General features: G+C 38.9%; 1 protein-coding gene and 1 long non-coding RNA gene across 2 annotated transcripts; one reads left to right on the top strand and one right to left on the bottom strand.

Moving 5' to 3' along the window:
- LOC307181488 lies at window positions 1-27,836 on the bottom strand. Its single transcript, XR_013826889.1, has 3 exons — window positions 27,734-27,836; window positions 12,705-12,891; window positions 1-104 (listed from the first exon to the last, which is right to left on the bottom strand). It is a non-coding gene; the product is annotated as an uncharacterized lncRNA (long non-coding RNA).
- Window positions 3,623-4,593, top strand: OR5AU1 (olfactory receptor family 5 subfamily AU member 1; the record flags this gene model as incomplete). The annotated part of the gene is given in 4 exon segments (XM_079911931.1): window positions 3,623-3,814; window positions 3,816-3,899; window positions 3,903-4,423; window positions 4,425-4,593. Coding segments are annotated over 4 exon segments (927 nt in total). The 5' UTR covers window positions 3,623-3,661.
- Window positions 27,837-27,969: the final 133 nt, after the last annotated feature.

Genomic DNA, 27,969 nt, shown 5'->3' on the forward strand with positions numbered 1-27,969 from the left:
CCCCGAGTATTTGTTAAGTAAATCACATACCTCTAATTTTATTATGATCTTGATGGGTATAGAGGTCCTCAGCTGTAATCTAGGTCCCAGTGTACATTGGGTAACTGGAATAAAAGAAAGAAAAACTGTAAAAACTTGGTTTTCCAGTGTAGAAGAAATACAGATAATAATTACACAAGAGTTCAGTTGAGGTAGAGAAGTCCTTTGGGGCTAATGACCAGTGTATTGTCAGGGATCTGGTGTGGAACCATTCCCTTCATTTCCAGTTTCCCAATCACCAGATTCCTCAAGGGTAGAGGAGCTAGTAACTTTGCAAACACGTTAATGGATCTACATGGGGCCAGTTATTCTCACTTCCTCACCTGCCTGCTAAGCCCTCATTAATGAACACATCGTCCTCCCCAGCTGTGACCTGATGGGCTGCCCAGAGGAAAAGGTGGCTCTGGGGTGTCTCTTCCCAGTACAGGATAAGCTGTGAGTGCCTCTCAGGGAGGGGGCTGCCTCCCTCCCCTCACCACGTGGGAGGTTAATGTCAGTAGCAGGCTCTGATCCCCAGACTCAGTCTATGGACCGAATGAGTCTGGCTTTGTCTTTACTGTTTTTCTAATGAAGGCTTGTGTTCTGACCCCAGAGCAATAGCTCTGCCACCAAGTCACATGCTTTGTTGGAATTAAATGGTTTGCTTAAGGACATCTCAAGCAACCTTGAAGGAGGAAATTCGCTGGTGTTTGATTATCACCAGGTAATACTCAGATTTCTGGGAACTGTTAACTACTGACACATATTCTGGAAGGAAGAGAATGTCCAGGACAACCATCCTACCCCACAGGCTGATCTGATTTTCCAGGACATGGAGAATTCTAGCAACTTAGAAAGGATATTTATATGTGGCTCAGGGGAAGTTACCCCATGGTTTAGTGTTTCTTAAAGTATGGTTCAGCAACCACCTGTTTCAGATTCATCAGATTTGGGGGCCTGGCTATAGACTTACTGGCTCACATTTTCTGAGGTTGGGACCTGGAATCTGCACAGAAACAAGCTTCTCCAGTGAACCTTGGGCAGGGCACCTTAATGTTTAAGAACCATTGCTTCAGATCACTGCTGCTCACAGATACTGGCTGCTCCCTCTGACTGCCGGCTCTCCGTTGTACTCCCACTCTGCTAGCCCAAGGAGGAGGGCAAAGAAGCAGGTAGAAATAAAATCCTTTGCTTACTTCTCCCTCATCTACAGGCCCCAGGCACCTGCTCTCACTTCTAAACACTCCACTCCACAATCCGTTTCCATATGATAAGACCACTCAAATTTTCTTCCTCGTTTTCACTCACAGGTACAAACTGCAGCCAACAGAGATAGTGGCTACTCCAGCATCCTTCGAAAGACTGTCAGAGATGTCAATTTCTCCACAATCTCTTGCTTGACTAACTGTCTATATTCTGAATAGTTTTGAATTTAGTACAGGCTGGAGAAGAGAGATGAGAGAGGAAAGGGGAGAAGAATAGAAAGAGAGAGTAGATTTAAAGCAAGCAATAAATCCGAGGCTCTCATCAGCTACCCCTTGTATTAACCACCACCCTACTCTACCCTATTCCAACCCACCTCCCTGCCTGAGTGTTGGCCACATTCCTTCTCTTCTCTGCTTTTGTCCATTCTTTTAATCAGAGAGGTACTTGCAGACCCATTACCCACACTGAAACAGTCAACTGAGGAAGAAGATGTGAAGCTGCGTCTTAAGAAGTTCTGCTTCACTCTTAGCAACAATTCCTCAACTTCCTTGAAGTTCCTGTAAATAATTCCATCCTGGGATCTTTACAGTCAATTCTTTGAAGTCCTTGTAATTTGCCTTGAAGCTGAGTTGGCTTTTGACACCAATAGGGCCAATGGCATTTGCAACCCAAATCTAGGGCTGTCCACATTCCTGCAATAATGGGGTTTATTATAAACTAGAAACTGTTGGGTTAAGAATGGCTGAATATTACATCTCAGTGACCAAATAAATGAGTTATGCTCCACGTGCTCTAAAAGAAGTTACCGAGCCTCCAATTTGGTATTCAAATTTGCCCTCGTATTTTGTGTCTTAACTTCATCAGGGCATGTTACCTCTTCGGGCATTACAATGCTTTCTTCTTGTCACCGTTCACCACTCGCAGTGTTCTATCAAGAGCCATAGTGCCTTCATTACCTACTTGACAGGTAAATTTAGTCATCCCTATGTCCAGAGTCTTCCGCTGCTCTGGTAGTTTGCTGATTCTGGAAAGTCTGCCAGTAGGATAAACTAGAATCTTTTGCCTGTTCATTACAGCTCTTTCCTCTCTGGAATCCTCCCAACATCTTTCACAGCTGTATTATTCATTTACTCTCCTCGAGGCAGAAGGAGGGGGCTCAATTTTGTCCCTTTCTATCCTACCCCAATCACATCTGCTGGTTTCAAAACCTTCACAACTGAAGATCCTCACCAAAGAGCACAGGGTTCCTAACTGACTCCAGAGCCCAGAGGTAATTCAGGAACAGAGCAGCCAATGCAGCAGAAGAGAGTGTGGTGCTTAGGTGATGCATCACGGCTTTGTTCATTCTCTGAATAGAAAAGGCATTTTTACAAAGCCCTAGTCCTAGGGAGGGGCTGTTCCTTCCCTGCTGGCCCAACAGCCCTTGAGAACAAGGCGATTCTACTCACTGGAAACGATGGTGACTTCGTGAACGATGGGTGGCATTTTCCCTCTGGCTGATGCTCCCGAGTGCAAGGTCTCAGCCCGCTCTCTACAGCCCTACACCAGCCCCATCTCTCCACATCCCGACCCCCATCACCTTTAGAGCCCATAGTAGTGCCTGGCTTGGGCCAAGTTCTGAGAGGCAATTTTATAGCTGAGCCAATGAACCACCTTCAACTCCTCTAGAACACTCAGGATCCTGGGAAGGCCTGTGTAGTCACTTGCTTAGTACACGTGTCTCTGTCTATTTTGTTTGGTGGTAGGTTGCTTGCCAAATCTTGTCATTGTTTCATTTATTCATTTTATTGTTGTTTAATTTTGTGTTAGATCTATCTCTCCAACAAGAATAATCAAAGCTAACATTCTTTCTCAATGTGCCAGGCTTTGTTCAAGTGCTTTACACGAATTAAGCCATTGAATTTTTACAACAAGCTTTTGAGATTAGTGCTATTATCCTTATTTTACTGAAAACTGAAAATCAGAGAGGTTAAGAAACATTCCCAAGTTTACACAGCTAGTTAGTAGTGAGGTCCCTGCTTGGAACCTTGGCAGTCTGACGCAGAGCCTGCGTGCCTAAACACAAAATATACTGTCTCTAGAATATGAACTTCCTGAGGTCAGACACTCTTGAATTCCTGACTGGAAGGACACGGAGCTAAGCATATAGCAGACGGTCAATAAATACTTGGTAAGTAACTGTTTCATTATTTAGAATTTTTTAAGATCCTTAAGAGAGCAAACTGTGTATATTTCTTTTATATTTTCCGTTGCTGCTCAAGTCATGCTTCCTAACTAACCAACCAGCCAAGTAGTGGAGAACTTCTCTATGACAAATTGCTATCAACAATCTTCAGAAGGCTGTCCTTAGGGCAGAACTAAACCAGTGAGAGCCCCTGGGTGTTTCACCTCATTTCTGGTGGTCCTCTCTTTCCACGTCGCAGAGCACTGGAGAAATATGGAAAGGGCAAACCTGAGCCGAGGGATTGAGTTTGAGCTCTTGGGCCTCACCAGTGACCCCTGGCTCCAGAGGCTGCTCGTCATGGTGTTCCTGGGCACGTACACTATCATGCTGCTGCGGAATCTGATCGTGTTCATTATGATCCACGTTGAGTGCCACCTTGCACACACCCGTGTACTCCCTTCTGAAGAGCCTCTCCTTCTTGGATTTCTGCTACTCCTCCACAGTTGTCCCCTAGACCCTGGTGAACTTCTTAGCCAAGAGGAAGGTGATCTCTTATCCCGGCTGCATGGCTCAGATGTTTTTCTATGCGGGTTTTGCCACCAGTGAGTGCTATCGCGTTGCCGCCATGGCCTACGACCGCTATGCGGCTATTTGTAACCCCCTGCTCTACTCAACTGCCATGTCTCCTGAGGTCTGTGCCTCTCTGATCGTGGGCTCCTACAGTGCAGGATTCCTCAGTTCTCTAATCCACATGAGCTGTATCTTTAGTCTGAAATTCTGTGGTGCTCACGTGGTCACTCACTTCTTCTGTGATGGACCGCCCATCCTGTCTCTGTCACGTGTGGACACTTCGCTGTGTGAAATCCTGCTCTTCGTTTTTGCCGGTTTCAACCTTGTGAGCTGTACCCTCACCATCTTGGTCTCCTACCTCTTCATTCTCATCACCATCCTGAGAAGGAACTCAGCCCAGGGCAGGTTCAAGGCCGTTTGCACCTGTGCTTCCCACTTCGCTGCTGTGTGCCTCTTCTATGGCACACTTCATGTACCTGCGCCCCAGGTCCAGCCACTCCCTGACCCAAGCCCGCATGGTTGCTGTGATCTACACAGTGGTGATCCCAATGCTGAACCCCCTTATCTACTCTCTGAGAAACAAGGATGTGAAAGAAGCTTTAAGAAAGGTTTGGGGAAGGAAAATAATGGAATGATCTTCTCAGTTCATCACCATATAGCTTTAGAAAACTGAGGGTACTTGATGTGGTGCCAGCCTGAGTACAATCCCATGCTCACCCCAATTTATAGGGGGCCACTCTCTGGTCTGCAGGTGCTTCTGCATCTACCTGCCACAGAAAGAATTGATGGTGTCATAGAGACTAAAAAGAAGCAAGGAGTGTCAGCTTGTTGCATAATTGGACCCACTGGCAATATTTAGTCATGCCTTTGTTCAGATGCTTCATTCATATTTCCATGTTTGTGAATATTTTAGTTTATTATTACAAACTGACATTTACATTCTTCATAATGAAATTCTTTCCTTGACTAACTTGAAGACCTTCACTTCTTGGGGAAATCCCCCCCATTCTTTACAATCTCTTCTTTGTAAAGGCTGACTCCTTGACTTAAATTTTTTTTGATTGACTAATTATTTGAATGATACTGTAACAACCATTTCAAAAGCTCAGATGATGTTCTATTGTCTTTACTGACTTTTTTTCCTGGCCAAATAGCTACTTAGTCACTTCCAAACTAGATAAACTTGAGCAAGTTACCTAGATTTTCTGAGCCACAGATATCTCATCTTTTAATTGGTGTGAGTTTTAAACTAAGCATTCAATTAGATATTGCAGGTAAATCATTCAGCACAAGGTAGGCATTTGTGGACTTCCCTGGTGGTCCAGCAGTTAAGACTCTGCACTTCCACTGCAGGGGGAACGGGTTTGGTCCCTGGTCGGGGAACTAAGATCCTGCATGCCACACGCCCCATCTCTTCCTTTCTATCAGCCCCTAAGTTCTCACAAAGTGAGAGAGAGGAGTACATGTTCTGCCATTCACAAAGGTTTGTTGTCCCTGCTTGGTTCCTGGTAGTTTATAAGTTGTGATTGAATCAAATTAAATCTTTTTAAATAAGAAGAATCACATAGAGGGAGCTCAATCAAACATAACATTCCTGGGCTCTCTGTGCTCATTGACACACTTGAGGAAAATAAATCAGGCACGCTTGGCTAGTCCCCCGACAAGGGGAGACCTGCCTCGGGCCGGTGCTTCCATGACTGGGTCAGCAAGGTCTGCCTAACTCTGGAGTTTAGTTTCCAAAGTCCATTTCCCACAGATGCAATCCATGAACTCTAATCTAGCCTTTAATGGTAATATGATTGATATTTTTCTCCCTGATTACATCTTATGCTTTTTCTACATTGTTCAGAATCACCAGGGAAAGAATGGTGCTATATATATTGACACACCCACACAAAGATCCTGACACTGAACTTGTTTCTGAATTTTAATGGAAATTTCACCTTTTATTGTAGAGTTTACTGTTAGCCTTCAATAATGAATGTTGATCATATTTAAGTATAGTGACTTTTTTTTAGTGCTAATTAGAGATTTTCTTAGTGGCAGTGTAGTCTAGCTGATAAGGATGTGGGCTCTACAGAAACACAACCTTTCTTCAAATCCTGGCTCCATCATTTCCTATATGTGGGACATTATTTAACCTCTCTGAGTTCAAGTTTTCTCTTTTGTAAAATAGCAATAATAATGATTGTAGCAATACAGTTGTTAGGAAAATTAAGTACATTAATGCAAAGAAAGCACTTAGAACAGATGCCTGGCACATAGCAAGCACTTAAACATTAGCTGTTATTATTAGAAACGGCTGCTGACAATGCCTTATATCACTCGATATAATCATGTGATCTTCCTCCTTTATTTTGTTCCCATGGTGAATTGAAGACATAGGTTTTCTAATGTTAAACTATTACTGTTTCCTGGAGTCCTACTTAGTCATGAAATGATTTTCTTTTAATAGACTGTTGGATTTGATTTGCAAAGATTTTATTTAGACTATTTGCATCTGTATTCAAAGATAAAGTTCATCTATTATCTTTTCATATTATCTTTATTATGTTTTAATATTAAGTGTAAGCTAGTCTTATAAAATGTATTTTAAGTTCTTCTTTTCCTATGGTGTGGAATAATTTAAATAAGATAGGAATATCTGTTCTTTAAAAATGATATATGCTCTGCTATAAAACCATCTGAGACTGGTATGTTTTTAAAAGGTAGATCTTTAATTACTCTTCTAATTTTTTATATGATTATTGGTTTCACTTTAGGTTTTTTCCCTGCTTATTAAGTCAGTTTCATCATTTGTATTTTGTTCAAAAATTGTTTCCTTCTTCTATATTTTCAAATTTATTGCCATGAGTTGCACATAACATTCTCTTATAAATTTTGTATTTGTTCTTTAGGTCAGTAACATCTGCACTTACTCTTCTACGTCTCTCCAGAGAGTTTGTTCCATTTTTTAGGACAATCCAAAAAAAGATCCTCTACCACAAAATAAGAGAAATGGATTAAGTGGTCTGTAAGGATCTTCTGGACTCTAATAGTCTATGAGATAAACATTTGAAGAAAGACAATGTTGAGGAAGGATTAAACACGTATACTGCCTAGATTCCAATCCCAGATCTGTCACTCACTAGCAATGTAAACTTGGGGAATTTCTCTTACCTCTCTCTGCTAAGTTTTTCTCATTTGGGAAATAGAAGTAACAATAAAGGCTATCTCATGTATAAAACTGTTGTGAAAATTAAATGACATAATACTTATACTTGTGGAATTTAAATGATGTAATATCTAAAACATTGTCTGACACATAGTAAACCTTTCCTAAGTCTGTATTAGCTACTTTTATTTCTTTTGTGTGTTTCTGTGGTTATATTGCCTTATACATTGTTCATATATTTGTTTGTTTTATTTTCCTTAATAATGCTTAACAGAAGATTTTATCAACCTTTTAAAACATTCTGTTTTCTGGTTTTTATTCTTATTTCTACAATGTATCAGCTTCCCATTTTATTAATGTCAGGTTTTTCTTTATTAATTCCTTCTTTCTGTTTTATTTTCATTTATTTTGTTTGTTTTTGTCATGTTATTGTTATTAAATACTGAAACTCCGTAAAAGAATATTTTAAACATATTCATGTCTATCTACCATACAGTGATTAAAAATAAAATTCAGGGCTTCCCTGGTGGCACAGTGGTTGAGAGTCCGCCTGACGATGCAGGGGATGTGGGTTTGTGCCCCGGTCCAGGAAGATCCCACATGCCGCGGAGCGGCTGGCCCATGAGCCATGGCCGCTGAGCCTGCGCGTCCGGAGCCTGTGCTCAGCAACAGGAGAGGCCACAGCAGTGAGAGGCCCGTGTACCGCAAAAAAATAATAAAATAAAATAAAATAAAATGCAATCACTCACAATCCAGCTAAAGAGACAATATTACTGATTCACTAAGAACTACTCTTGTTTATCTTCTAGTGAAACCACTAGGTGGCATTTCGGAGGGCTCTGGTCCTTTATGTCTCTGCACAGAAAGAATTCAAAGCAAAGTGATAGATAAGAAGTGATTTATTAGAATAGGACGCTTGTGAGGCTTACAAGCAGACAGGTGAGCATTGCGCTGCTCTGAGTACTTAGTGGGTTACATTTTTATAATCAAAGGAAAAGTGGGGAGGGGGAAAATACCACCTTCTTCCTCATTCTTGAGTAGATGTCACACTTCCATCATCATCTCCTCCTCCAGGTTGGGCAGGGGAGATTTCCTGTCCCTACATGGTCAAGCCAGGACTGTCATGGCATTATGGAAAAATTATTTCAGGTCTCAGTACAGTAAGGGTCTTTCACTTTGAAATGTCACCTTTCCGTAAATTATTGTTTTCTATGTGTGCAGAGAGCATGTCCTAGGAGTCATTAACTTACCGAGCTCACTGGGCAGGATGTGGGTCTCATGCCACCATTGTTTTATAATTTGGGGGCATGTCTCATGCTTCTGTTGCATGGTTTTGTTGCTAAGCAAGCCTGCTTGATTTTGTGGTTAAGCAAACCTGCTTTCTTGAGTGATCATTAACTTACACGGATCTCCCATACTTTTTCTTTATTTACAATTCCCTAGTGGGATTAACTATTTAATCACCTACTTTGTCCCTTAACTCTGTGCCTATCACTAGGGGGTGCTTATTCATAAGTTACATCTTTTTTTTTTAGTTTTTTGTATGCTGAAAACTAATCTTTTGTTGGTTAAATGTGTGGCAAGTACCTTCACCTAGTTATGTCTTCTAAATATGTTATTTATTTTTACTTTCTTTATGATGTGTTGATTAACAGAAGGTCTTAATTTTAATATGAGCAGATTTAGCAATACTTTCTTTTCTGCTTTGAATTTTTTTAATGTGTATCTTAAGAATCTTTCCCAAATGTAAAATCATAAAGATATTCTCTATGTTTTCTTCTAAATGTTTTTAAAAGTTTTGCCTTCACGTTTGTTTTGCTGTTAGGTTGGGATTAAATTTCTTTTTTTTCAAAATCGATACCCAATTGTCCCAGACCATTTCTTGCATAGGCACTCAATACCTCATGGATCTGCAATGCCAGTTCTGTCTAAATCAAATTCCACATATGCATGAGTCCTTTTCTTGGTTCTCTATTCTGTTTTATTGGTCCATTTGTATTTCTCTGCACTGATACCACACTGTCTTAATTACTTTATCTTTACAATAAATCTGTATCTTGTGAGCACATATTCCTCCTCCCCCCATTTTCTATATTTTCTTTTTGTCTTTATCTTTCAACAGGTTTATTATGATGTGTCTGTTTTTGAATCTCTTTGCATTTATCCTAGTTGGAATTCATTAAGTTTCTTGGGTGTATAGATTAATATTTTCATCAAATTCGAGAATGTTTAATCCATTATTTCTTTGTATATTTTTTCTTCTCCATCTCTCACTCCTCTTCTGTTTGTACTCCAAGTATGCATATACTGGTGCCCTTAAGTATGCCTCACATTTTCTGAGTCTCTGTTTATTTTTCTTTATTTTTTTTCTCTCTGTTCTTTGGATTACAAAATCTCTATCAATCCGTCTTCAAATCACTGATTCTTCTGCTAATTTAAAGATACCATTGGGCTTCTCTAGTAAATTTTTCAGTTTGGTTATTTTACTTTTCAACTTCAGAATTTCCATTTGGTTCTTTTTTGTAATTTCTATCTATTTATATCCTCTACTTGATGAGAAATGGTCATCATATAACCCTTAACTTCTTTAATCATGACTTTCTTTGGTTCTTTGAATATATCTATAATAGCTGCTGCTAAGTTTTGGTTGCTAAGCCCATTATCTGGGCCTGCTCATAGGCAGTTTCTGTTGCCTCCCCCTCCCCAATCCCACCCTCGGCCCCCCACGTATGAGTCACAATTTCCTTTTCTTTATATTTCTCATAATTTTGTTGTTGTTGCTGAAAACTGGATGTTTGAGATGATAAAGCAATTCTGGATACTAATGTCATCCTCCCCAACCAAGGCTTGTTGTTGTTTGTTTAGTGACTTGGCTGGATTATTTTGAGGATGTCTATTTCCTCCACAGCGTATAGCCTCTGATGTCACACCCTGAAGAGTGCAGGCTTAGGAATATGGATAATCATCTTGGGTGTTTTTAGCAGGGCTCTTTTTGACTGTTTCCCTGATCTCTCTATTCAGCTGTCTGCCTCTATATCATACCCCAGCTCATAGGCTTACACTAATTGGTGGCTGATTGCTTTATTGTTTTTGACAATGCCCTAGGGCATAAATTCTTCCAGTCAATTAAATTCAGGCCTCTTCCTACAGGTGGTTTTGAGGCCAGTCTCTGGGTTTGTTCTGAGGACTCTTTATAGCTGTCTCTTTCCGTGATTCTGGTAAACTAGCTGGCCTACAGTTTACTTTGTTCCTTTCATGGAGCTTCCAGCCACCTCTTAATGGCTTACAATTTAAATCTCCATTGTTTTTGACCCTCAGCCTTGAAATTCCTCACATTATTTTTGATGCTATTGTGAATGGGATCACTTTCTTTTTCACATAATTCATTGTTAGTGTATGGAAATGCTACTTATTTTTGCATGTTAATTTTGCATCCTGGGTTTCCCTGGTGGCGCAGTGGTTAAGAATCCGCCTGTCAATGCAGGGGACACAGGTTGAAGCTCTGGTCTGGGAAGATCCCACATGCTGCAGAGCAACTAAGCCTGTGTGCCACAACTACTGAGCCCGTGTGCCACAACTACCAAAGCCCGTGCGCCTAGAGCCTGTGCTCCGCAACAAGAGAAGCCACCGCAACGAGACTATACTACCTAAAGCAATCTCTACAAATTCAATGCAATCCCTATCAAACTACCACTGGCATTTTTCACAGAACTAGAACAAAAAATTTCACAATTTGTATGGAAACATAAAAGACCCCGAATAGCCAAAGCAATCTTGAGAAAGAAAAATGGAGCTGGAGGAATCAGGCTCCCTGACTTCAGACCATACTACAAGGCTACAGTAATCAAGACAGTCTGGTACTGGCACAAAAACAGAAATATAGATCAATGGTACAGGATAGAATGCCCAGAGATAAACCCACACACATATGGTCATCTAATTTACTACAAAGGAGGCAAGAACATATAATGGAGAAAAGACAGCCTCTTCAGTAAGTGGTGCTGGGAAAACTGGACAGCTACATGTGAAAGAATGAAATTAGAACACTACCTAACACCATACACAAAAATAAACTCAAAATGGATTAACGACCTAAATGTAAGGCCAGACACTATCAAACTCTTAGAGGAAAACATAGGCAGAACACTCTATGTTCACATAAATCACAGCAAGATCCTTTTTGATCCACCTCCTAGAGAAATGGAAATAAACACAAAAATAAACAAATGGGACCTAATGAAACTTAAAAGCTTTTGCACAGCAAAGGAAACCATAAACAAGATGAAAAGACAACCCTCAGAATAGGAGAAAATATTTGCAAATGAAGCAACTGACAAAGGATTAATCTCCAAAATTTACAAGCAGCTCAATATCAAAAAAACAAACAACCCAATCAAAATATGGGCAGAAGAGCTAAATAGACATTTTCCCAAAGAAGATATACAGATTATCAACAAACACATGAAAGAATGCTCAACATCATTAATCATTAGAGAACTGCAAATCAAAACTACAATGAGGTATCACCTCACACCAGTCAGAATGGCCATCATCAAAAAATCTAGAAACAATAAATGCTGGAGAGGGTGTAGAGAAGAGGGAACCCTCTTGCACTGTTGGTGGGAATGTAAATTGATACAGCCACTATGGAGAACAGTATGGAGGTTCCTTAAAAAACTAAACATAGAACTACCATATGACCCAGCAATCCCACTACTGGGCATATACCCTGAGAGAACCATAATTCAAAAAGAGACATGTACCACAATGTTCATTGCAACACTATTTACAATCGCCAGGACATGGAAGCAACCTACGTGTCCATCAACAGATGAATGGGTAAAGAAGATGTGGCACATATATACAATGGAATATTATTCAGCCATAAAAAGAAACGAAATTGAGTTATTTGTAGTGAGGTGGATGGACCTAGAGTCTGTCATACAGAGTGAAGTAAGTCAGAAAGAGAAAAACAAATACCGTATGCTAACACATAAATATGGAATCTAAAAAAAACAGAAGAAATGGTTATGAAGAACCTAGGGTCAGGACGGGAATAAAGATGCAGACCTACTAGAGAACGGACTTGAGGACATGGGGAGGGGGAAGGGTAAGCTGGGACAAAGTGAGAGAGTGGCATGGACCTATATATACTACCCAATGTAAAAGAGATAGCTAGTGGGAAGCAGCCGCATAGCACAGGGAGATCAGCTCGGTGCTTTGTGACCACCTAGAGGGGTGGGATAGGGAGTGTGGGAGGGAGGGAGACACAAGAGGGAAGAGATATGGGGATATATGTATATGTATAGCTGATTCACTTTGTTATAAAGCAGAAACTAACACACCATTGTAAAGCAATTATACTCCAGTAAAGATGTTTAAAAAAATGTATTACAAGAAAAATAAGTCTGTTTAAGTAGGTTTTACAGGTACATGATTAAAAGCATTAAAAATGTATTACAAGAAAAATAAGTCAGGTTCTGTGTTAGTTATCTAAAACTGTGTTAATGAATTACCGTGAACTTAGAAGCTTAAAACAACACACATTTATTATATCATTTTCTGTGTGTCAGGAATATGAGCATGGCTCACCTGAGTCCTAGGTGTGGCTCATCTGAGGCTCCTCTGGGAAAGGATACCAAGCTAACGTCACTGTTGCAGGATTTGTTCCTTGTGCTTGTGGGTTACCAGCCAGAGGTATCCTCAGTTCCTTGGCATATGACTTCTCTGAATGGCTGTTTACTTCATAAAATCCAGCAAGTGTGAAGTTCAGTAGAGTCTGCTAGCAAGATGGAAATTACAGTCCTATTTAACATAATCACAGAAGTGACATCCATCGCTTTTGTTGTATTCTATTGTCTAGAAACAAGTTGCAGATCCTGTCCACACTCGAAGGGGAACGGATTACACATGGGCATGAATGTTAGGAGGCAGAGATGATTTGGGACCATTTTAGAACCTGTCAGTCACTGCCTCCCACTCCAGATCCCCAGTCCCTATCTTCAGGGGGCAGCTCCTGTTACCTATTCCCTGTGAACTCATCCAGATATTCTATGCACCTGTGTGAAGCCACCCCCGCCCCCTCCAAAAAACAATCAAAAATTATAATGTTGTATTCACAGTGCTCAGCACCCAGATTTTTTCATTTAACAATGTATGTCTTGAAATCTAGTTCATATTAGTACCTACAGATCTGCTTCGTTCTTTTTTATAACTGCATACTCTTCCATTGTTTGGATATCCTATCATTTATTTAACCAATTCCCTCTTTCATGGATATTTAGGTAGTTTCAAATCTTTTGCTATTACAAACAATGCTGGAGGATACATATTCCTGACCAAATAGTATATGCATTTAATATTTTGAGTTATTGCTAAACGGCCTTCCTGAAGAGTTGAACCAATTTACACACCTATCAGCGATGAATTACAGCACCTATTTTCATTCACAGTTTATGTTCTAGAAATACTGATCTATTTTATATTTTCCCATGCTTTCTCAAGCCTTTTTTCTTTGCCTCACGCTGTACTTTTTCTTTGCTTGTAACATTTTCCTTCTGTTCGCTTTCTTTGAAAACTCCTACACATTCTTCAAGTTCTCTGCTCGCATGTTACCTTTCCATGAAACAGCACTTTGCCAAGGATCCTATATACTTAATGACCTTGTGCATGGCTCTATTAAGGTATGCAATTATCTTTATTTACAATATTGTAATTATAATAGATAATTCCTCTCCTCCTCCACTAGAGGGCAGGGACAATTCCTTTTTTTGTTTTTTCCCCTAGTACACAGCACCACACCTAGCTTACAATAACCACCCAAGTATTCGTTGAGTTAATTAAGATGAACGTGAATCCACAATGTATTCCAGATCCTTTCCCAGGGATTATTGCATCGATGACACTAAATCAGCCTCCTTTAAGTTGTACAATTTGGGGGTTAAAAATATCTCTGGGCCAACCCCTCCTTTCAATAACAATGCAATAACCTCCTCCAATAACTACAGGAACTTGTAAAGAACCAGAGAACACCAGCAACTGGCAAATAAGCTCAGGTCACTGGCTTTTTCCTCTAAAATCAACCGTGGAGAAAATGTAAAGTAAGAGGGAAGCACAGAATCCAGGAATGAACCACCATAATCACTACCTCTGTGAGAAACCCTTAGGGAAACTAAAAAGTCTGTCTTGAATTAGAGTGTGTGGGAAGCGGGGGAAGAAGATGCGTACTGAGGAGAGAAAGAGAGACTGGGGGCTACACTATGGTGGAGGGTAGCAGTGAGAAGGTAGGTGAAGAAAAGCTTCTTAAAGTTCTGCTCTTTCCTTCTGCAGAATTGCTTTGAGACAGACAGTCACTGCCTGCCCCTTCATGGTAGAACTAGTGGCAGCATCCTAGACCACTGGGGATGGTATCCATGGGGGTTGTTTCCATGCACGGCATGTCATGATTTTATCTGCTATGTTCTCTTATCCACCCTACCAATGTTGCACACCAGTTTACCTCCAAATTCCCTGCCCGTATTCCTTCAAATTATTTCTTTTTCTGCTTAAATCAGTGGTTAGTTTCTGTTTCTTGTAACTATTAATCCTGACCATCAGTGGAAACAAGCCTGGAGGAAGGGAAAGGGTTAGAGGTTATTATAATAAACCAGATGAAAAATAAATAAATAAATAAACCAGATGAGAGGCAATGATGGTGTGGGCAAGAATGTTGGCGGTATAAGAGGTTATTGGATTGGAGATATATTTTGGACATTAAGTAGACCAGACTTTCTAAAGGATTGGATGAGGAAGGGGAGGAAAATAAAGTAATCAGGGATGACTCTGAGGTTTTTGTCCAGCGGAACTGTGTGAATGGTAGTGCCATTAATTGAAATGGGAAAGATTGAGGGAGAAGAAAAGTTTTTTTTAAAGGTAGGAATTAGAAGTCCTGTTCTGGTCATATTATACTTGAGATCCCTATTAGGCATCCAAGTGGAGATAATATATGAGTCTAGGATTCAGGACAGAGTCATGTCTGGAGATAATAAACTGATGGGATCAGCAGCATATAGAGAGTATTTAAAGTCATGGGACTGAATGAGATCATTAGGGAAACAGTATCTAAAGAAGAGGACCAAGAAATGAAGCCTGAGGCAACTGATCTTTAGAGATTGGGAAGAGAAGGAGGATCCAGTAAAGGAAATTAAGAAGCAGCCAATGAAGTACAAAGAAACTAGGAGAATGTGGAGTCTCTGATGTCAGATGAAAGCATTGTTTCAAAACTAAGGAGGGGTTAGTGTGTCCCATGTTGCTGAGAGTTCAATAAGATGAGAACAGAAAATTTAATATGAAATTTGAAAATATGGAAGTAACTGGTGAACTTGGCAAAAGCATTTTCAGTACAGCCGTGCAGAGGAAAGCCTAGGATTTACTTCTTTTTTCCCTCCTCCAATTTTCTACTTCTATTTGCCTGGAACATAGATAAAATGTCTGGAGTACAGTAGCCATATTGGGTCATGAGGTAATATTGAGGCTGGAAGTTTTACGCTAAGGATGGCAGAGCAGGAAGACAGAGGAGCTTGGGTCCCTAGGGACAATAAGAACCCATAATATCTACCTCTGAGCTTCCTTTATATAAAAGAAAACAAACCCTGCCTTATATATACTACTCTATTCTGGATTTTGTGTTATATGTGACTAAACGTAATTCACACTGACATTGACATAGGAGAGCAGAGAAAATAGGCAGTGTCATGGTAGAAACAAATTTTTTTTTCCTCCAAAGATGGGAGATACTGTAACCTATCTGTAGGCTATAGAGGAAGAAATTGATGGCGCAGGAGAGAGGGTATAACTAGAAGAGCAGAGCCCATGAGTAAGGAAAAGGGATTGGAATCTTGTACACAAATGAGGGGATTGGCCTTAGATGGTAGTGAGAATAGTTCATCCGTTGTAACAGGAAAGAAGGCAGACAGGTATAGGCCCAGGTAGTTCGGTAGCTTGGTGAAGAAGACGAAGTAGTTTTTAGTTAGATTTTCCTATTTTCTCAGTAAAATATGAAATGAGTCATAAACTTAATTCTAGTTCATCTCTAAAATGTGGATAATTAGGTGCAAGAACTCTAGAGCAGGGACTCCTGGATGTGAACTTAATTTTCCTGTGCTTTATTTCCCTTAACTGTAAAACAAGGATAATAATGCCTGCTTTTTAGGGATGTTGTGAGGATTAAGTGAGTTAAAACACTAGAAGTGCTTAAGACAGGGTCAAGCATAGAGTAAGCGTGACAAAGGCACATGTAAATATTATCATTAGAAATAAAGGTATTGGGGGGCTTCCCTGGTGGTGCAGTGGTTAAGAATCTATCTGCCAATGCAGGGGACATGGGTCTGATCCCTGGTCAGGGAAGATCCCACATGCCACGGAGCAACTAAGCCCGTGCACCACAACTACTGAGCCTGTGCTCTAGAGCCCATGAGCCACAACTACTGAGCCTACGTGCCACAACTACTGAAGCCCGCGCGCCTAGAGCCCATGCTCCACAAGAGAAGCCACCACAATGAGAAGCACGTGCACCACAATGAAAAGTAGCCCCCGCTCTCCGCAACTAGAGAAAGCCTGCGCACAGCAACAAAGACCCAACGCAGCCAAAAATAAATAAATTTAAAAAAGAAAGAAAATAATAATTATTATTATTATAAATGCTACATGACTGCTCATAACTGCTATTTTCTCAGGCCCCTTCTGAAGGCTTTTTCATGAACACAAACCACACTTGCAACCCATATGTCTTGCAACCCAGTTGGCAGCTGTAGTCAGAGATCACAGATTTGGTCAATAGTTTTCTAATTCCTTCCTGAGTTCTTTTTTAATTCCCTGGCACTGTTTGTTACAATCTATTGCAAAAGGAACTTCTAGTCTGTACCTCTTAATATGATTCTGTTGCATCTTTATTCTCTTTTCTTTGCTTGCCTTTCTCTTTTTGAAAGGTATTTCTCCCCTGCAATAACAACATCTTTGACTCAGCTGTAAAAGAGATTTTTTTCCTTTCTAAGCAAATGCTTACTTGTCTCTCTGAATGTTCTCTTCCACCATAATTTTAGTGGTTTCCAGATTCTTTGGTGTTATTTACCTTTAAAACTCTATCAGTTTTTCCCCAACTAAAGGTTTCATTTAACAAGTAAAATGAGTTTTGGTCTCAATATAAGGAAAACTTTTTTTTCCGCTTCAAGTTGATGTAACTTTCATTTTTCAGTTTGATTGGGAAATGGCATATTTATTTTATTTTATTTTTTTAATTAAGTTTCATATGTACAACATTATAATTCTATTTCTGAATACACAACAGTGTGCCTTCCACCAAAAGTCTAGTTTCTATCCATCACCATACAGTTGACCCCATTTACTTATTTCACCCTCCCTCTCAACCCCCTTCCCAACTAGTAACCACCAATCCGTTCTCTGTGTCTATGTGGGGTTTTTTGAGGTTTTTGGTTGGTTTGTTTGTTTGTTTGAGTTTGTTTGGCCATGCCATGTGGCATGTGGGATCTTAGTTCCTGGACCAGGGATTGAACCCTCACCACTTACAGTGGAAGGGTGGAGTCTTAACCACTAGACTGCCAGGGAAGTCCCCTTGTTTTGTTTTGTTTGTTCACTTATTTATTTTTTATGTTCCACATGAGTGAAATCATACAATAGTTGTCTTTCTCCATCTGACTTATTTCACTTAGCATAATACCCTCAAGGTCCATCCATGTTGTCGCAGATGGCAAGATACCATCTTTATGGCTGAATGGTATATATATACCACATCTTTATCCATTCATCTTTTGATAAGAACATAGGTTGTTTCCATATCTTGGCTATTGTAAATATGCTGCAATGAACATAGAGGTACGTATATCTTTTCAAATTAGTGTTTTTGTTTTCTTTGAATACCCAGAAGTGGAACACCTGAATCGTATAGCAGATCTATTCTTAATTTTTTGAGGAATCTCTATACTATTTTCCACAGTGGCTGCACCAATTTACATTCCCACCAACAGTGTATGGGGTTCCCTTTGCTCCACATCCTCTCCAACACTTGTTATTGCTTGTCTTTTTGATAATAGCCATTCTGACAGGTGTGAGGTGATATCTCATTGTGGTTTTGATTTGTATTTCCCTAATAATCAGTGATGTTGAACTTATTTTCATTTGCCTGTTGGCCATCTGTATGTCTTCTTTGGAAAATGTCTATTCATAGCCTCCGCCCATTTCTCAATCAGGTTTTTTTGTTTTTGTTGAGTTGCATGTGTTCTTTATATACTTTGAGTATTAACCCATTATCAGATATATGATTTGCAAAAGTCTTCTCCCATTCAGTAGGCTGTCTTTGTTTTGCTGATGATATCCTTTGCTAGGCAGATGTTTTTAGTTTGATGTTGTCCCATTTGTTTATTCTATTATTATTAGTTTTTGGCCGCGCCACGCTGCTTGTGGGATCTTAGTTCCCTGACGAGGGATCGAACCTGGGTCCTTGGCAGTGAAAGCATGGAGTGCTAACCACTGGACCACCAGGGAATTCCTACCCATTTGTTTATTTTTGACTTTGTTCCCCTTGCCTAAGAAAACATATCCAAAAAGATTACTAAGACCAATGTTAAAGAGCATATTGCCTATGTTTTCTTCCAGGAGTTTTATGATTTCAGGTCTTACATTCAAGTTGTTAATCCATTTTGAGTTAATTTTTGTGTATGGTGTAAGATGGTGGTCCAGTTTCATTCTTTTTCATGTGACTGTGCAGTTTTCCCAACACCTTATTGAAGATACTTTCTGTTCCCCCATTGTATGTTCTTGACTCCTTTGTCATAAATTAGTTGTTCATATATGTTTGGGTTTTTGTCTGGGCTCCCAGTTCTGTTCCATTGATCTGTATGTCTGATTTTCTGCCAATACCATGCTGGGTTTTTTTGTTGTGTTTTTTTTTTAAATTAATTAATTAATTAATTAATTTTTTGTTGCATTGGGTCTTCGTTGCTCTGCATGGACTTTCTCTAGTTGTGGCCAGCAGCAGCTGCTCTTTGTTGCAGTGTGCAGGCTTCTCATTGCAGTGGCTTCTCTTGTTGCAGAGCACAGGCTCTAGGCACACGGGCTTCAGTAATTGTGGTATGCGGGCTCAGTAGTTGTGGCGCACGGGCTTACTTGCTCTGCGGCACGTGGGATCTTCCCAGACCAGGGCTCAAACCTGTGTCCCCTGCATTGGCAGGCAGATTCTTAACCACTGTGCCACCATGGAGGTCCCTACCATGCTGTTTTGATTACTCTAGCTTTGTAGTATAATTTGAAATCAGGGAGTGTGATACCTCAGCTTTGTTCTTTTTTCTCAGGATTGCCTTTGCTGTTTGAGGGTTTTATTTTTTGGTGGTTCCATATAAATTTTAGAATTTTTTGTTCTATTTCTGTGAAAAATGTCATCGGGATTTTGAAAGGGATTGCATTGAATCTGTAGATGGCTTTAGGTAATATGAACATTTAAAAATTGTTCTTCAATTCATAAGCACAAAATATGGTTCCATTTCTTTGTGTCTTTTTTTTTTTTTTTTTTTTTTGCGGTACGTGGGCCTCTCACTGCCGTGGCCTCTCCTGTTGCGGAGCACAGGCTCTGGACGCGCAGGCTCAGCAGCCATGGCTCACGGGCCCAGCCGGTCCGCGGTATGTGGGATCTTCCCAGACTGGGACACGAACCTGTGTCCCCTGCATCGGCAGGCGGACTCTCAACCACTGCGCCACCAGGGAAGCCCTCTTTGTGTCTTTTTCAATTTCTTTCAACAATGTCATAGTTTTCAGTGTACAGGGTTTTCACCTCCTTGGTTAAATTTATTCCTATGAATATGGATAACCAACAAGGACCTACTGTATAGCAAATAAAATAAAATAAAAATTAAAAAAATTATTCCTATGTATATCATTCTTTTTTTTTATTATTATCATTCTTTTTGTTGCAATTGTAAATGTGATTGTTTTCTTAATTTCTCTTTCTGATAGTTCATTGTTAGCATATAGAAATGGAACTGATTTTTGTATACTGATTTTGTACCATGCAAAACTTTAGTGTATTCGTTTATTATCTCTAATAATTTTTTAGTGGAATCTTTAGGGTTTTCTATATATAAAATCATGTCATCTGCAAATAGTGACAGTTTTATTTCTTCCTTTCCAATTTGGATGCTTTTTATTTCTCTTTCTTGTATAAGTGCTCTGGCTAGGACTCCCAATGCTATGTTGCATAAAAATAATGAGAGTGGGGACTTCCCCGGTGGCTCAGTGGTTGGGAGTCTGCCTGCCAATGCAGGGGACACAGGTTCGAGCCCTGGTCTGGGAAGATCCCACATGCCGTGAAGCAACTAAGCCTGTGCACAACTACTGAGCCCGCATTCTATAGCCCGTGAGCCACAACTACTGAGCCCGCGTGTGCCACAATTACTGAAGCTTACGCGCCTAGAGCCCATGCTCCGCAACAAGAGAAGCCACCACAATGAGAAGCCCGCGCACTGCAATGAAGAGTAGCCCCCGCTCGCCACAACTGGAGAAAGCCTGGGCACAGCAACGAAGACCCAAAGCAGCCAAAAATAAATAAATAAATTTATTTTTTTAAAAAATGATAAGAGTGGGTATCCTTGTCTTGTTCCTGATCTTAGAGAGAGAGTTTGTTCCTGATCTTAGAGAGTTTTTCACCATTGAGTATGGTATTAGCTGTGGGCTTGTCATAAGTGGCCTTTATTTTGTTGAGGTATGTTCCCTCTGTACCCAATTTGTTGAGGGTTTTTATCGTAAGTGGACGTTGAATCTTGTCAAATGCTTTTTCTACATCTATTGAGATGATCATATGATTTTCATCCTTCATTTTATTAATGTGGTGTATCACGTTGATTGACTTGCAAATGTTGAACCATCCTTGCATAACTGGAATATATCTCACTTGATCATGGTGCATGGTCATTTAAATGTATTATTGTATTTAGTTTGCTAATATTTTGTTGAGAATGTTTGCATCTATATTCATCAGTGATATTGGCCTGTAATTTTCTTTTTTGTGTTGCCCTTGTCTGGTTTTGGTATCAGCATAATGGCCTTGTAAAATGAGTTAGGAAGCATTGCCTCCTCTTCGATTTTTTGGAATAGTTTGGGGATTGGTATTAAATCTCCTTTGAATGTTTGGTAGAATTCACCAGAGAAGCCACCCTGTCCTAGACTTTTGTTTTTTGGGAGGTTTTTTATTACTGTTTCAATCTCCTTGCTAGAGATCAGTCTATTCAGATTTTCTATTTCTTCATGATTCAGTCTTTGTTGTATGATTCAAAGGATTTATTTTTTGGGTTGTCTAATTTGTTGTTGTATAGCTGTTCATAGTATTCTCTTATAATCTTTTGTATTTCTGTGGTTTCTGTTGTAATTTCTCTTTCATTTCTGATTTTGTCTGAGTCTTCTCTATTTTTTATCTTTTCAAAGAGCAAGCTCTTACTTTCATTGACCTTTTCTGATATCTTTTTAGTCTTTATTTCATTTAATTGCGTTCTGATTTTTATTATTTCCTTCTTTGGCCTTCATTTGTTCTTTTCTAGCTCCTTTAGGTGTAAGGTTAGATTGTTTGAGATTTTTCATGTTTCTTGAGGTAGGCTTGTACTGCCACACACTTTTCTTTTAGTACTGCTTTTGCTGCATCCCATAGATTTTGGTATGTCATATTTTAATTTGTCTTCATATATTTTTAAAATTTCTCCTTTGATTTCTTCATTGACCCAATAGTTTTTCAGTAGCATGTTGTTCAGTCTCCAAATATTTGTGATTTTTCCAGATTTCTTCTTGTAACTGATTTCTAGTTTCATACTGTTGTGTAGGGAAAAGACGTTTGATGTGATTTCAGTCTTCTTAAATTTACTGAGAGTTGTTCTGTATCCCAACATCTAGTCTATCCTTGAGAATGTTCTATGTGCACTTGAGAAGAATGTGTATTCTACTGCTTTTGAATGGGGTCTTCTGTGTAAATCTATTAAGTCCATATGATTTCAGATTGATATTTTCTTGTTGAATTTCTGTCTGGACAATCTATCCATTGATGTAGTGGGATGTTAAAGTCCCCAACTATTATTGTGCTACTGTCAATTTCTCCTTATAGGTCTATTAATAATTGCTTCATATATTTTGGTGCTTCTATGTTAGGTTCATATATATTAATAAATGTTATATCTTCTTGATGGATTGTCCCCCTTGTCATTATATAATGTCCATCTTTATCTCTTGTTACCTTTTTTCCTTGAAGTCTATTTTGCCTGATATGAGTATTAATTATATCCACTTTCTTTTGGCTGCCATTTGCTTGGAGTATCATCTTCCAACCCTTCACTTTGAGCCTGTTTGTCTTTAGAGCTGAGCTGAGTCTCCTGGAGGCAGCATAGAGTTGGGTCTTGATTTTTAATCCATCCAGCCACTCTTTGTCCTTTAATTAGTGAATTCAATCCATTTGCATTTAAGGTGAGTATTGACAGATGAGGACTTAGTCCTGCCATTTTATCTTTTGTTTTCTGGTTCCTCTTTATCTCCATTGTTTCTTTTTCCTTACGTTTCTGTCTGTCATTTTGGTTTGGTAGTTTTCCATGATGTTTTTCTGTTTCCTCTTTTTCATGTTTCATGTCTCTGTTCCAGATTTTTTTTGTGGTTACCATGAGATTTGTATAAAACATCTCATAGATAAAATAGTCCTTTTTAGGACTATAGTTTCTTTTTCTGCTGATAGCATCTTGTCTTCATTTGCCTATACAGATTTTGTCCTATTCCTCTTCCTTTTCATGTTTTTATTGTCACAAATTGTCCTTTTTTATGTTGTGAGTTCATTACCAAGTTGAAGTAGCTATAGTTACTTTTAATACTTTTTCCGCTTTAACCTTTATGCTATAATTGTTTAACAATCTATAACTATTCTGATACAGAGTTCTAATTTTCTTATACTATTTGTCACCTTACTCAAAGTTTTGCATACTTTTGCCTTCTTGTTTCAGGTATAAGAGCTCCTTTCAACATTTCTTGTAAATAGGTTTAGTGGTAATGAAATCCCTCAACTTTTGTTTTGTTTGTCTGGGAAAGACTTCATTTCTCCTTCATATCTGAATGATAACTTTTCTGGTTAGCGTATTTTTGGCTGACAGTTTTTAATCTTTCTGTATCTTGAGTATGTCATTTTGCTCTCTTCTGGCCTGTAGAGTTTTTGTTGAGAAATATGCTGATAGCCTATTGGTTACTGTCTTTTTTCCCCTCAATGACTTTAAAATTCTTTCTTTGTCACTGACTTTTGACAGTTTTAATATAATGTGTTTTGGAAAAGGTCTTTTTTCATTGATATAATTAGGTGTAGTATTAGCTTCATGAACGTATATATCCAGTTCCTTCCCCAGATTTGGAAAATTCTCAGCTATTATTTCTTTAAATAAGTTTTTTGCTCCCTTCTTCCCCCCTTCTCCTTCTGGGGTACCCATTATCCTTATGTTGCTTTTCCTAAGGTAGTTAGATAGTTCTCATAGAATTTCTTCATTAAAAAACAAAAGAAAACACAAAACTTAGTTCTATCTCCTCTTCTACATGAATCATTTCTAGATTTCTGTCTTTGAGCTTGTGAATTTTCTCTTCCATATGGTCTTCTCTATTTCCAGTGCTTTCTAATGCATTCTTCATCTCATTTATTGAGTTCTTCAGCTCCAGATTTCCTACTTAGTTCTTTTTTAGAGTTTCAATCTCTTTGCTAAAATATTCCTTCTGTTCATTGATTATATTTTATTTTATTTGTTTTTTTGGCCACACCACCTGGCATGTGGGATCTTAGTTCTGTGACCAGGGATTGAACCTATGTCCCCTGCATTGGAAGGTGGAGTCTTAACCACTGGACCACCAGGGAAGCCCCTGTTCGTTGATTTTATTCCTGAGCTCATTGAGCTGCCTTTTTGTGTTTTCTTGCTGAATTTCTTCATGACAGCTATTTTTGAATTCTCTAATAGATTAAAATCTTCTGTGACTTTAAGTTTGATTTGTCATTTTCTTTTTTTTTTTGACACTGTGTTAGCATGTTTTCTTTTATGGTGCTTGATGAATTGGTCCTCTGCCAGCGTATCTGAAGTAGCGAAAACCTTTCTTCTTTAGGTAGTTTTGTTTACTTTGATTTTAACAATTTAACAGATTGGTCACTAGAAGGCCTTTCTTTTGTTTTTCAGTAGGTGGCGCTATAGCACAAGTTTCTGGTTTCTCTTACCTGAGTTGTTCTATATTGGAGAATCGGCACTTTCCATCTTCCACTGCCTCTGCCAGAGGTGTCACTGGTGCCCTTGTCATAGCTGCTTGTGCCTCTGGTGTTGCTGGCGTCGCCACCAGGGGCACTGGGATGGCGGGTACCTTTGCCTTGTCCAGGGTTGACTGGGTTGCAGGCATTGCCACCACAGTGAGGGGAGAGGATTGGTGGGGGATCCAGGGTCATGGGCACCTCCGCCATGTCTGGGGTTGTTTGGTTTGCAGGCGCCGCTGCCGTGGGCGAGGGTGGGGGAGGGGGGGAGAGTTGTGGGCGTCACCACGGTTGGAAGGACTGAGTCTTGGCCTCACCAGTGCTGCTGCCCAGTTTCCTGCACCCATAGGCACTGGTGCAGCCAGGAGGCTGAAGCTGTGTCTGCTGCCCCTCCTCCTGCCACAGGGTTCTCTGGGGCTCCGGGTTCAGCTGCTGTGGCCGGGGAGCTGGGATCATGGGCACTGCCTCCGCTGTTCCCCCCACTTCTGCCTCCTCTATGTGTTCCAGTACACCCACCTTCACATGCAGATGTGTGGATCTCTCTAGCATTCTGCTATGTTGGGTAGGGAAATTTTCTTGAGTTAGGGATGTTTTACTAGTTGTAAATTGAAGGGGTGAGACAAAGGGAGCTTCTCACACTACCACGATGCTCATGTATCCTCCAGGAAAACTTTAAAATAATATTTAAAACCCAGATTGTGGAGGTAATATATATATATATATACATATTCACTGGAAGAATTTTGAAAATGTATTTTTTAAAAGTAAATAAAATTCACCTATAATCACCCCCTGAAATATAACCATTAATATGTTGGCATATATACTTCCAGTAGGTTTTTGTTCTATGCAATATGTGTTTTTACAATAAAATTGGTTTTGTTCAAATATACTGGTTTGGATGCACCCCAATGCAGCATTATTCACAGTTGCCAAGAGGTGGAAGCAACCTAAGTGTCTATCAACAGATGAACAAATAAGAAGAAATGGTATAAATGTTCAGTGGAATACTACTCAGCCTTAAAAAAAGAATGAAATTTTGCATTTGCAGCAACATGAATGGACTTGGAGGGCATTACATGATGAACGCTCCTCTCTCTCATTAAATATTATTCTATAGCATGTTTTAAAAAGGAGTCAAGTAATTGAGGATTATTGTAGAAAAGTTAGAACATTAGTCCTAAATGACAACCATGGATGACCAGAGTAGTTTGATATTTACCCTTCTACACTTTTTTTCCTATGCATATACTTCTAGAAAAACAAAACCAACTATACCTACTGTTTTGTAATGCACTTCTTGTATTGTGGTAAAATTCACATAATATAAATTTCACCATTTTAACTATTTTAAAATATACAATTTGGTGGCATTTAGTACATTTACAGTGCTGTGCAATCATTACCAATATCTAGTTCCAGAACACTTTTAGCATCACAAAAGGAAACCTCATAGCCATTAAGTAGTCATGCCCCTGGCAACCACTAAAATGCTTTTTGTTTCTATGGATTTGCCTATTCTGGATATTTCAGATAAATGGAATCACACAATATGTGACCTTTTGTGTCTGGCTTCTTTCACTTAGCATAGTTGCTAGGTTCATCCATGTTGTACACAGTGGAATAAGAAGTGTTTCATTATATGGATATATACCACATTTTGTTTATCCATTTATCAGGTGATGGACATTTGAGTTGTTTCCATCTTTTTGCTATGAACATTTATGTGTAACGTTTTGTTTGAACACCTATTTAGTATATACCTAGGAGAGGAATTGCTGGCTCATATGACGAGTCTATGTTTCACCTATTGAGGAATCGCCAAGCTATTTTCCACAGCAGCATTTACGCTCCTACCAGCAATACATGAGAGTTCCATTTCTCCACATCCTTGCCAACACTTGTCATTTTCCATTTGTTGCTGTTGTTTTTATAGCTCTCCTAGTAGCTGTGAAGTGGTAAAGTAGTATCTTGTTGTGGTTTTGAATTGTATTTCCCTAATGACTAATGATGTGCCACATCATTTTCATGTGTTTTTTGGTCATTTGCAAATTTTTTGGAGAAATGTCTATTCAAGACTTTTGCCATTTTTTAACTGGATGCAATGATGCAATGTGCTTTTTTTTTTTTTTTCCACTTAGGAATATACCATGGACATCTTTTAGTCTTTTTATGCCAGTATAGTATAGTATAATATTTCAATCTCTACATTTATTATACTTTAAAGATCAACTACCTTATTGTTAGACATTTAGAACTGCTTGTACTTGAAAAATTAATGCTGTACTGAACATTTCAATAGGTAACTCCTTATACATGTCCAAAAGTATTCCTGCAGAAAATTCCTAGATGCAGAATTGCTGGGCCAAGGGTAGATAATTTTTAACCTGTATATACAAGATGTTAAATTGCTTTCCATTACAGTTGTACCAATTTACCGTCCTATCAGAGGTATAAGAAAGTGCCTATTTCCTTGCACACTCACCAGTGATGGGTTTTATGCATTTAAAAATAACAATATGATTGGCACAAAATGGCATCTTACTGTTTTAAATTGCATTTATTTAGGTACTTCTCTGGTGGCCCAGTAGTTAAGTTTTCATGCTTCCACTGCAGGGGGCACAGGTTCAATCTCTGGTTGGGGAACTAAGATCCCTCATGCTGCAAGGTGCAGCCAAAAATATAAATAAATTGTATTTATTTAACTACTATTAATATATATCATCTTTCATAGATTTATTGGCCATTTAAATTTCTTTATTTGGTAAACTGGCTGTTTTGTCTTTATCAGTTTTTCTATAAGAAAAGATTCAATATTAATACTAACAATCTTTTAGCTATATGTTACTCTCAGTCATCCTTTCTTAAATTTACATTTGAACTTTATCTTTATTGTAATTTTTTTTATAGAAAGCCTAAAAATTTTAATGTAAAATCAATCTTTTTCTTTTTAGTTTCTGCTATTAGTGTTATATCTAAAAGTTCTCATCTGCCCCAGGTTATATAATTACCTATATTTCTTCTCATATTTTTATGGTTTTGATTTTTTCCATTTAAGTCTAGAATTTATTTTGGTGCATGGAGTATGATAGAAGTGTAACTTAGTGCAAATAGTTATGCAGTTATTCCAACATCACTTATTGAAAAAAATTAGTTTATGATTAACTGACAGATAAGAAATAGTGCTACTAAAATATATTAAATCTTTGTATATACTTGAGCTCTTTTTTTGACTCTATTCTATTCCATTCATCTATCTGTCTATTCTGATGTCAATACCATAATGTTTTAATTTTTCATCTTTATAATACACATTAATAACTGATAGACCAAGTCTCACCTTATTACTCTTCTTGTTAGAAGCCCGTTCTTCCTTCTTTCTCCTTTCCTTCCTTCCTTCCTTTTCTTTCATTATCATTTGTTTATTCTTCCAGATGCACTTTAGAATAACTACTGAAAACAAAACAATACAAAAAACTTGAAGTAGAAGCTGTGGAAATTTAGAACTGCCAATAGTAGTATTACGGGGTTGCCTTTAGGATCTAGTTGCAGTTTGAGATCATGAATTTTTTGTGG

Source organism: Stenella coeruleoalba (assembly GCF_951394435.1).
Source record: "Stenella coeruleoalba genome assembly, chromosome: 2".
NCBI classification, from domain to species: Eukaryota; Metazoa; Chordata; class Mammalia; order Artiodactyla; family Delphinidae; genus Stenella; species Stenella coeruleoalba.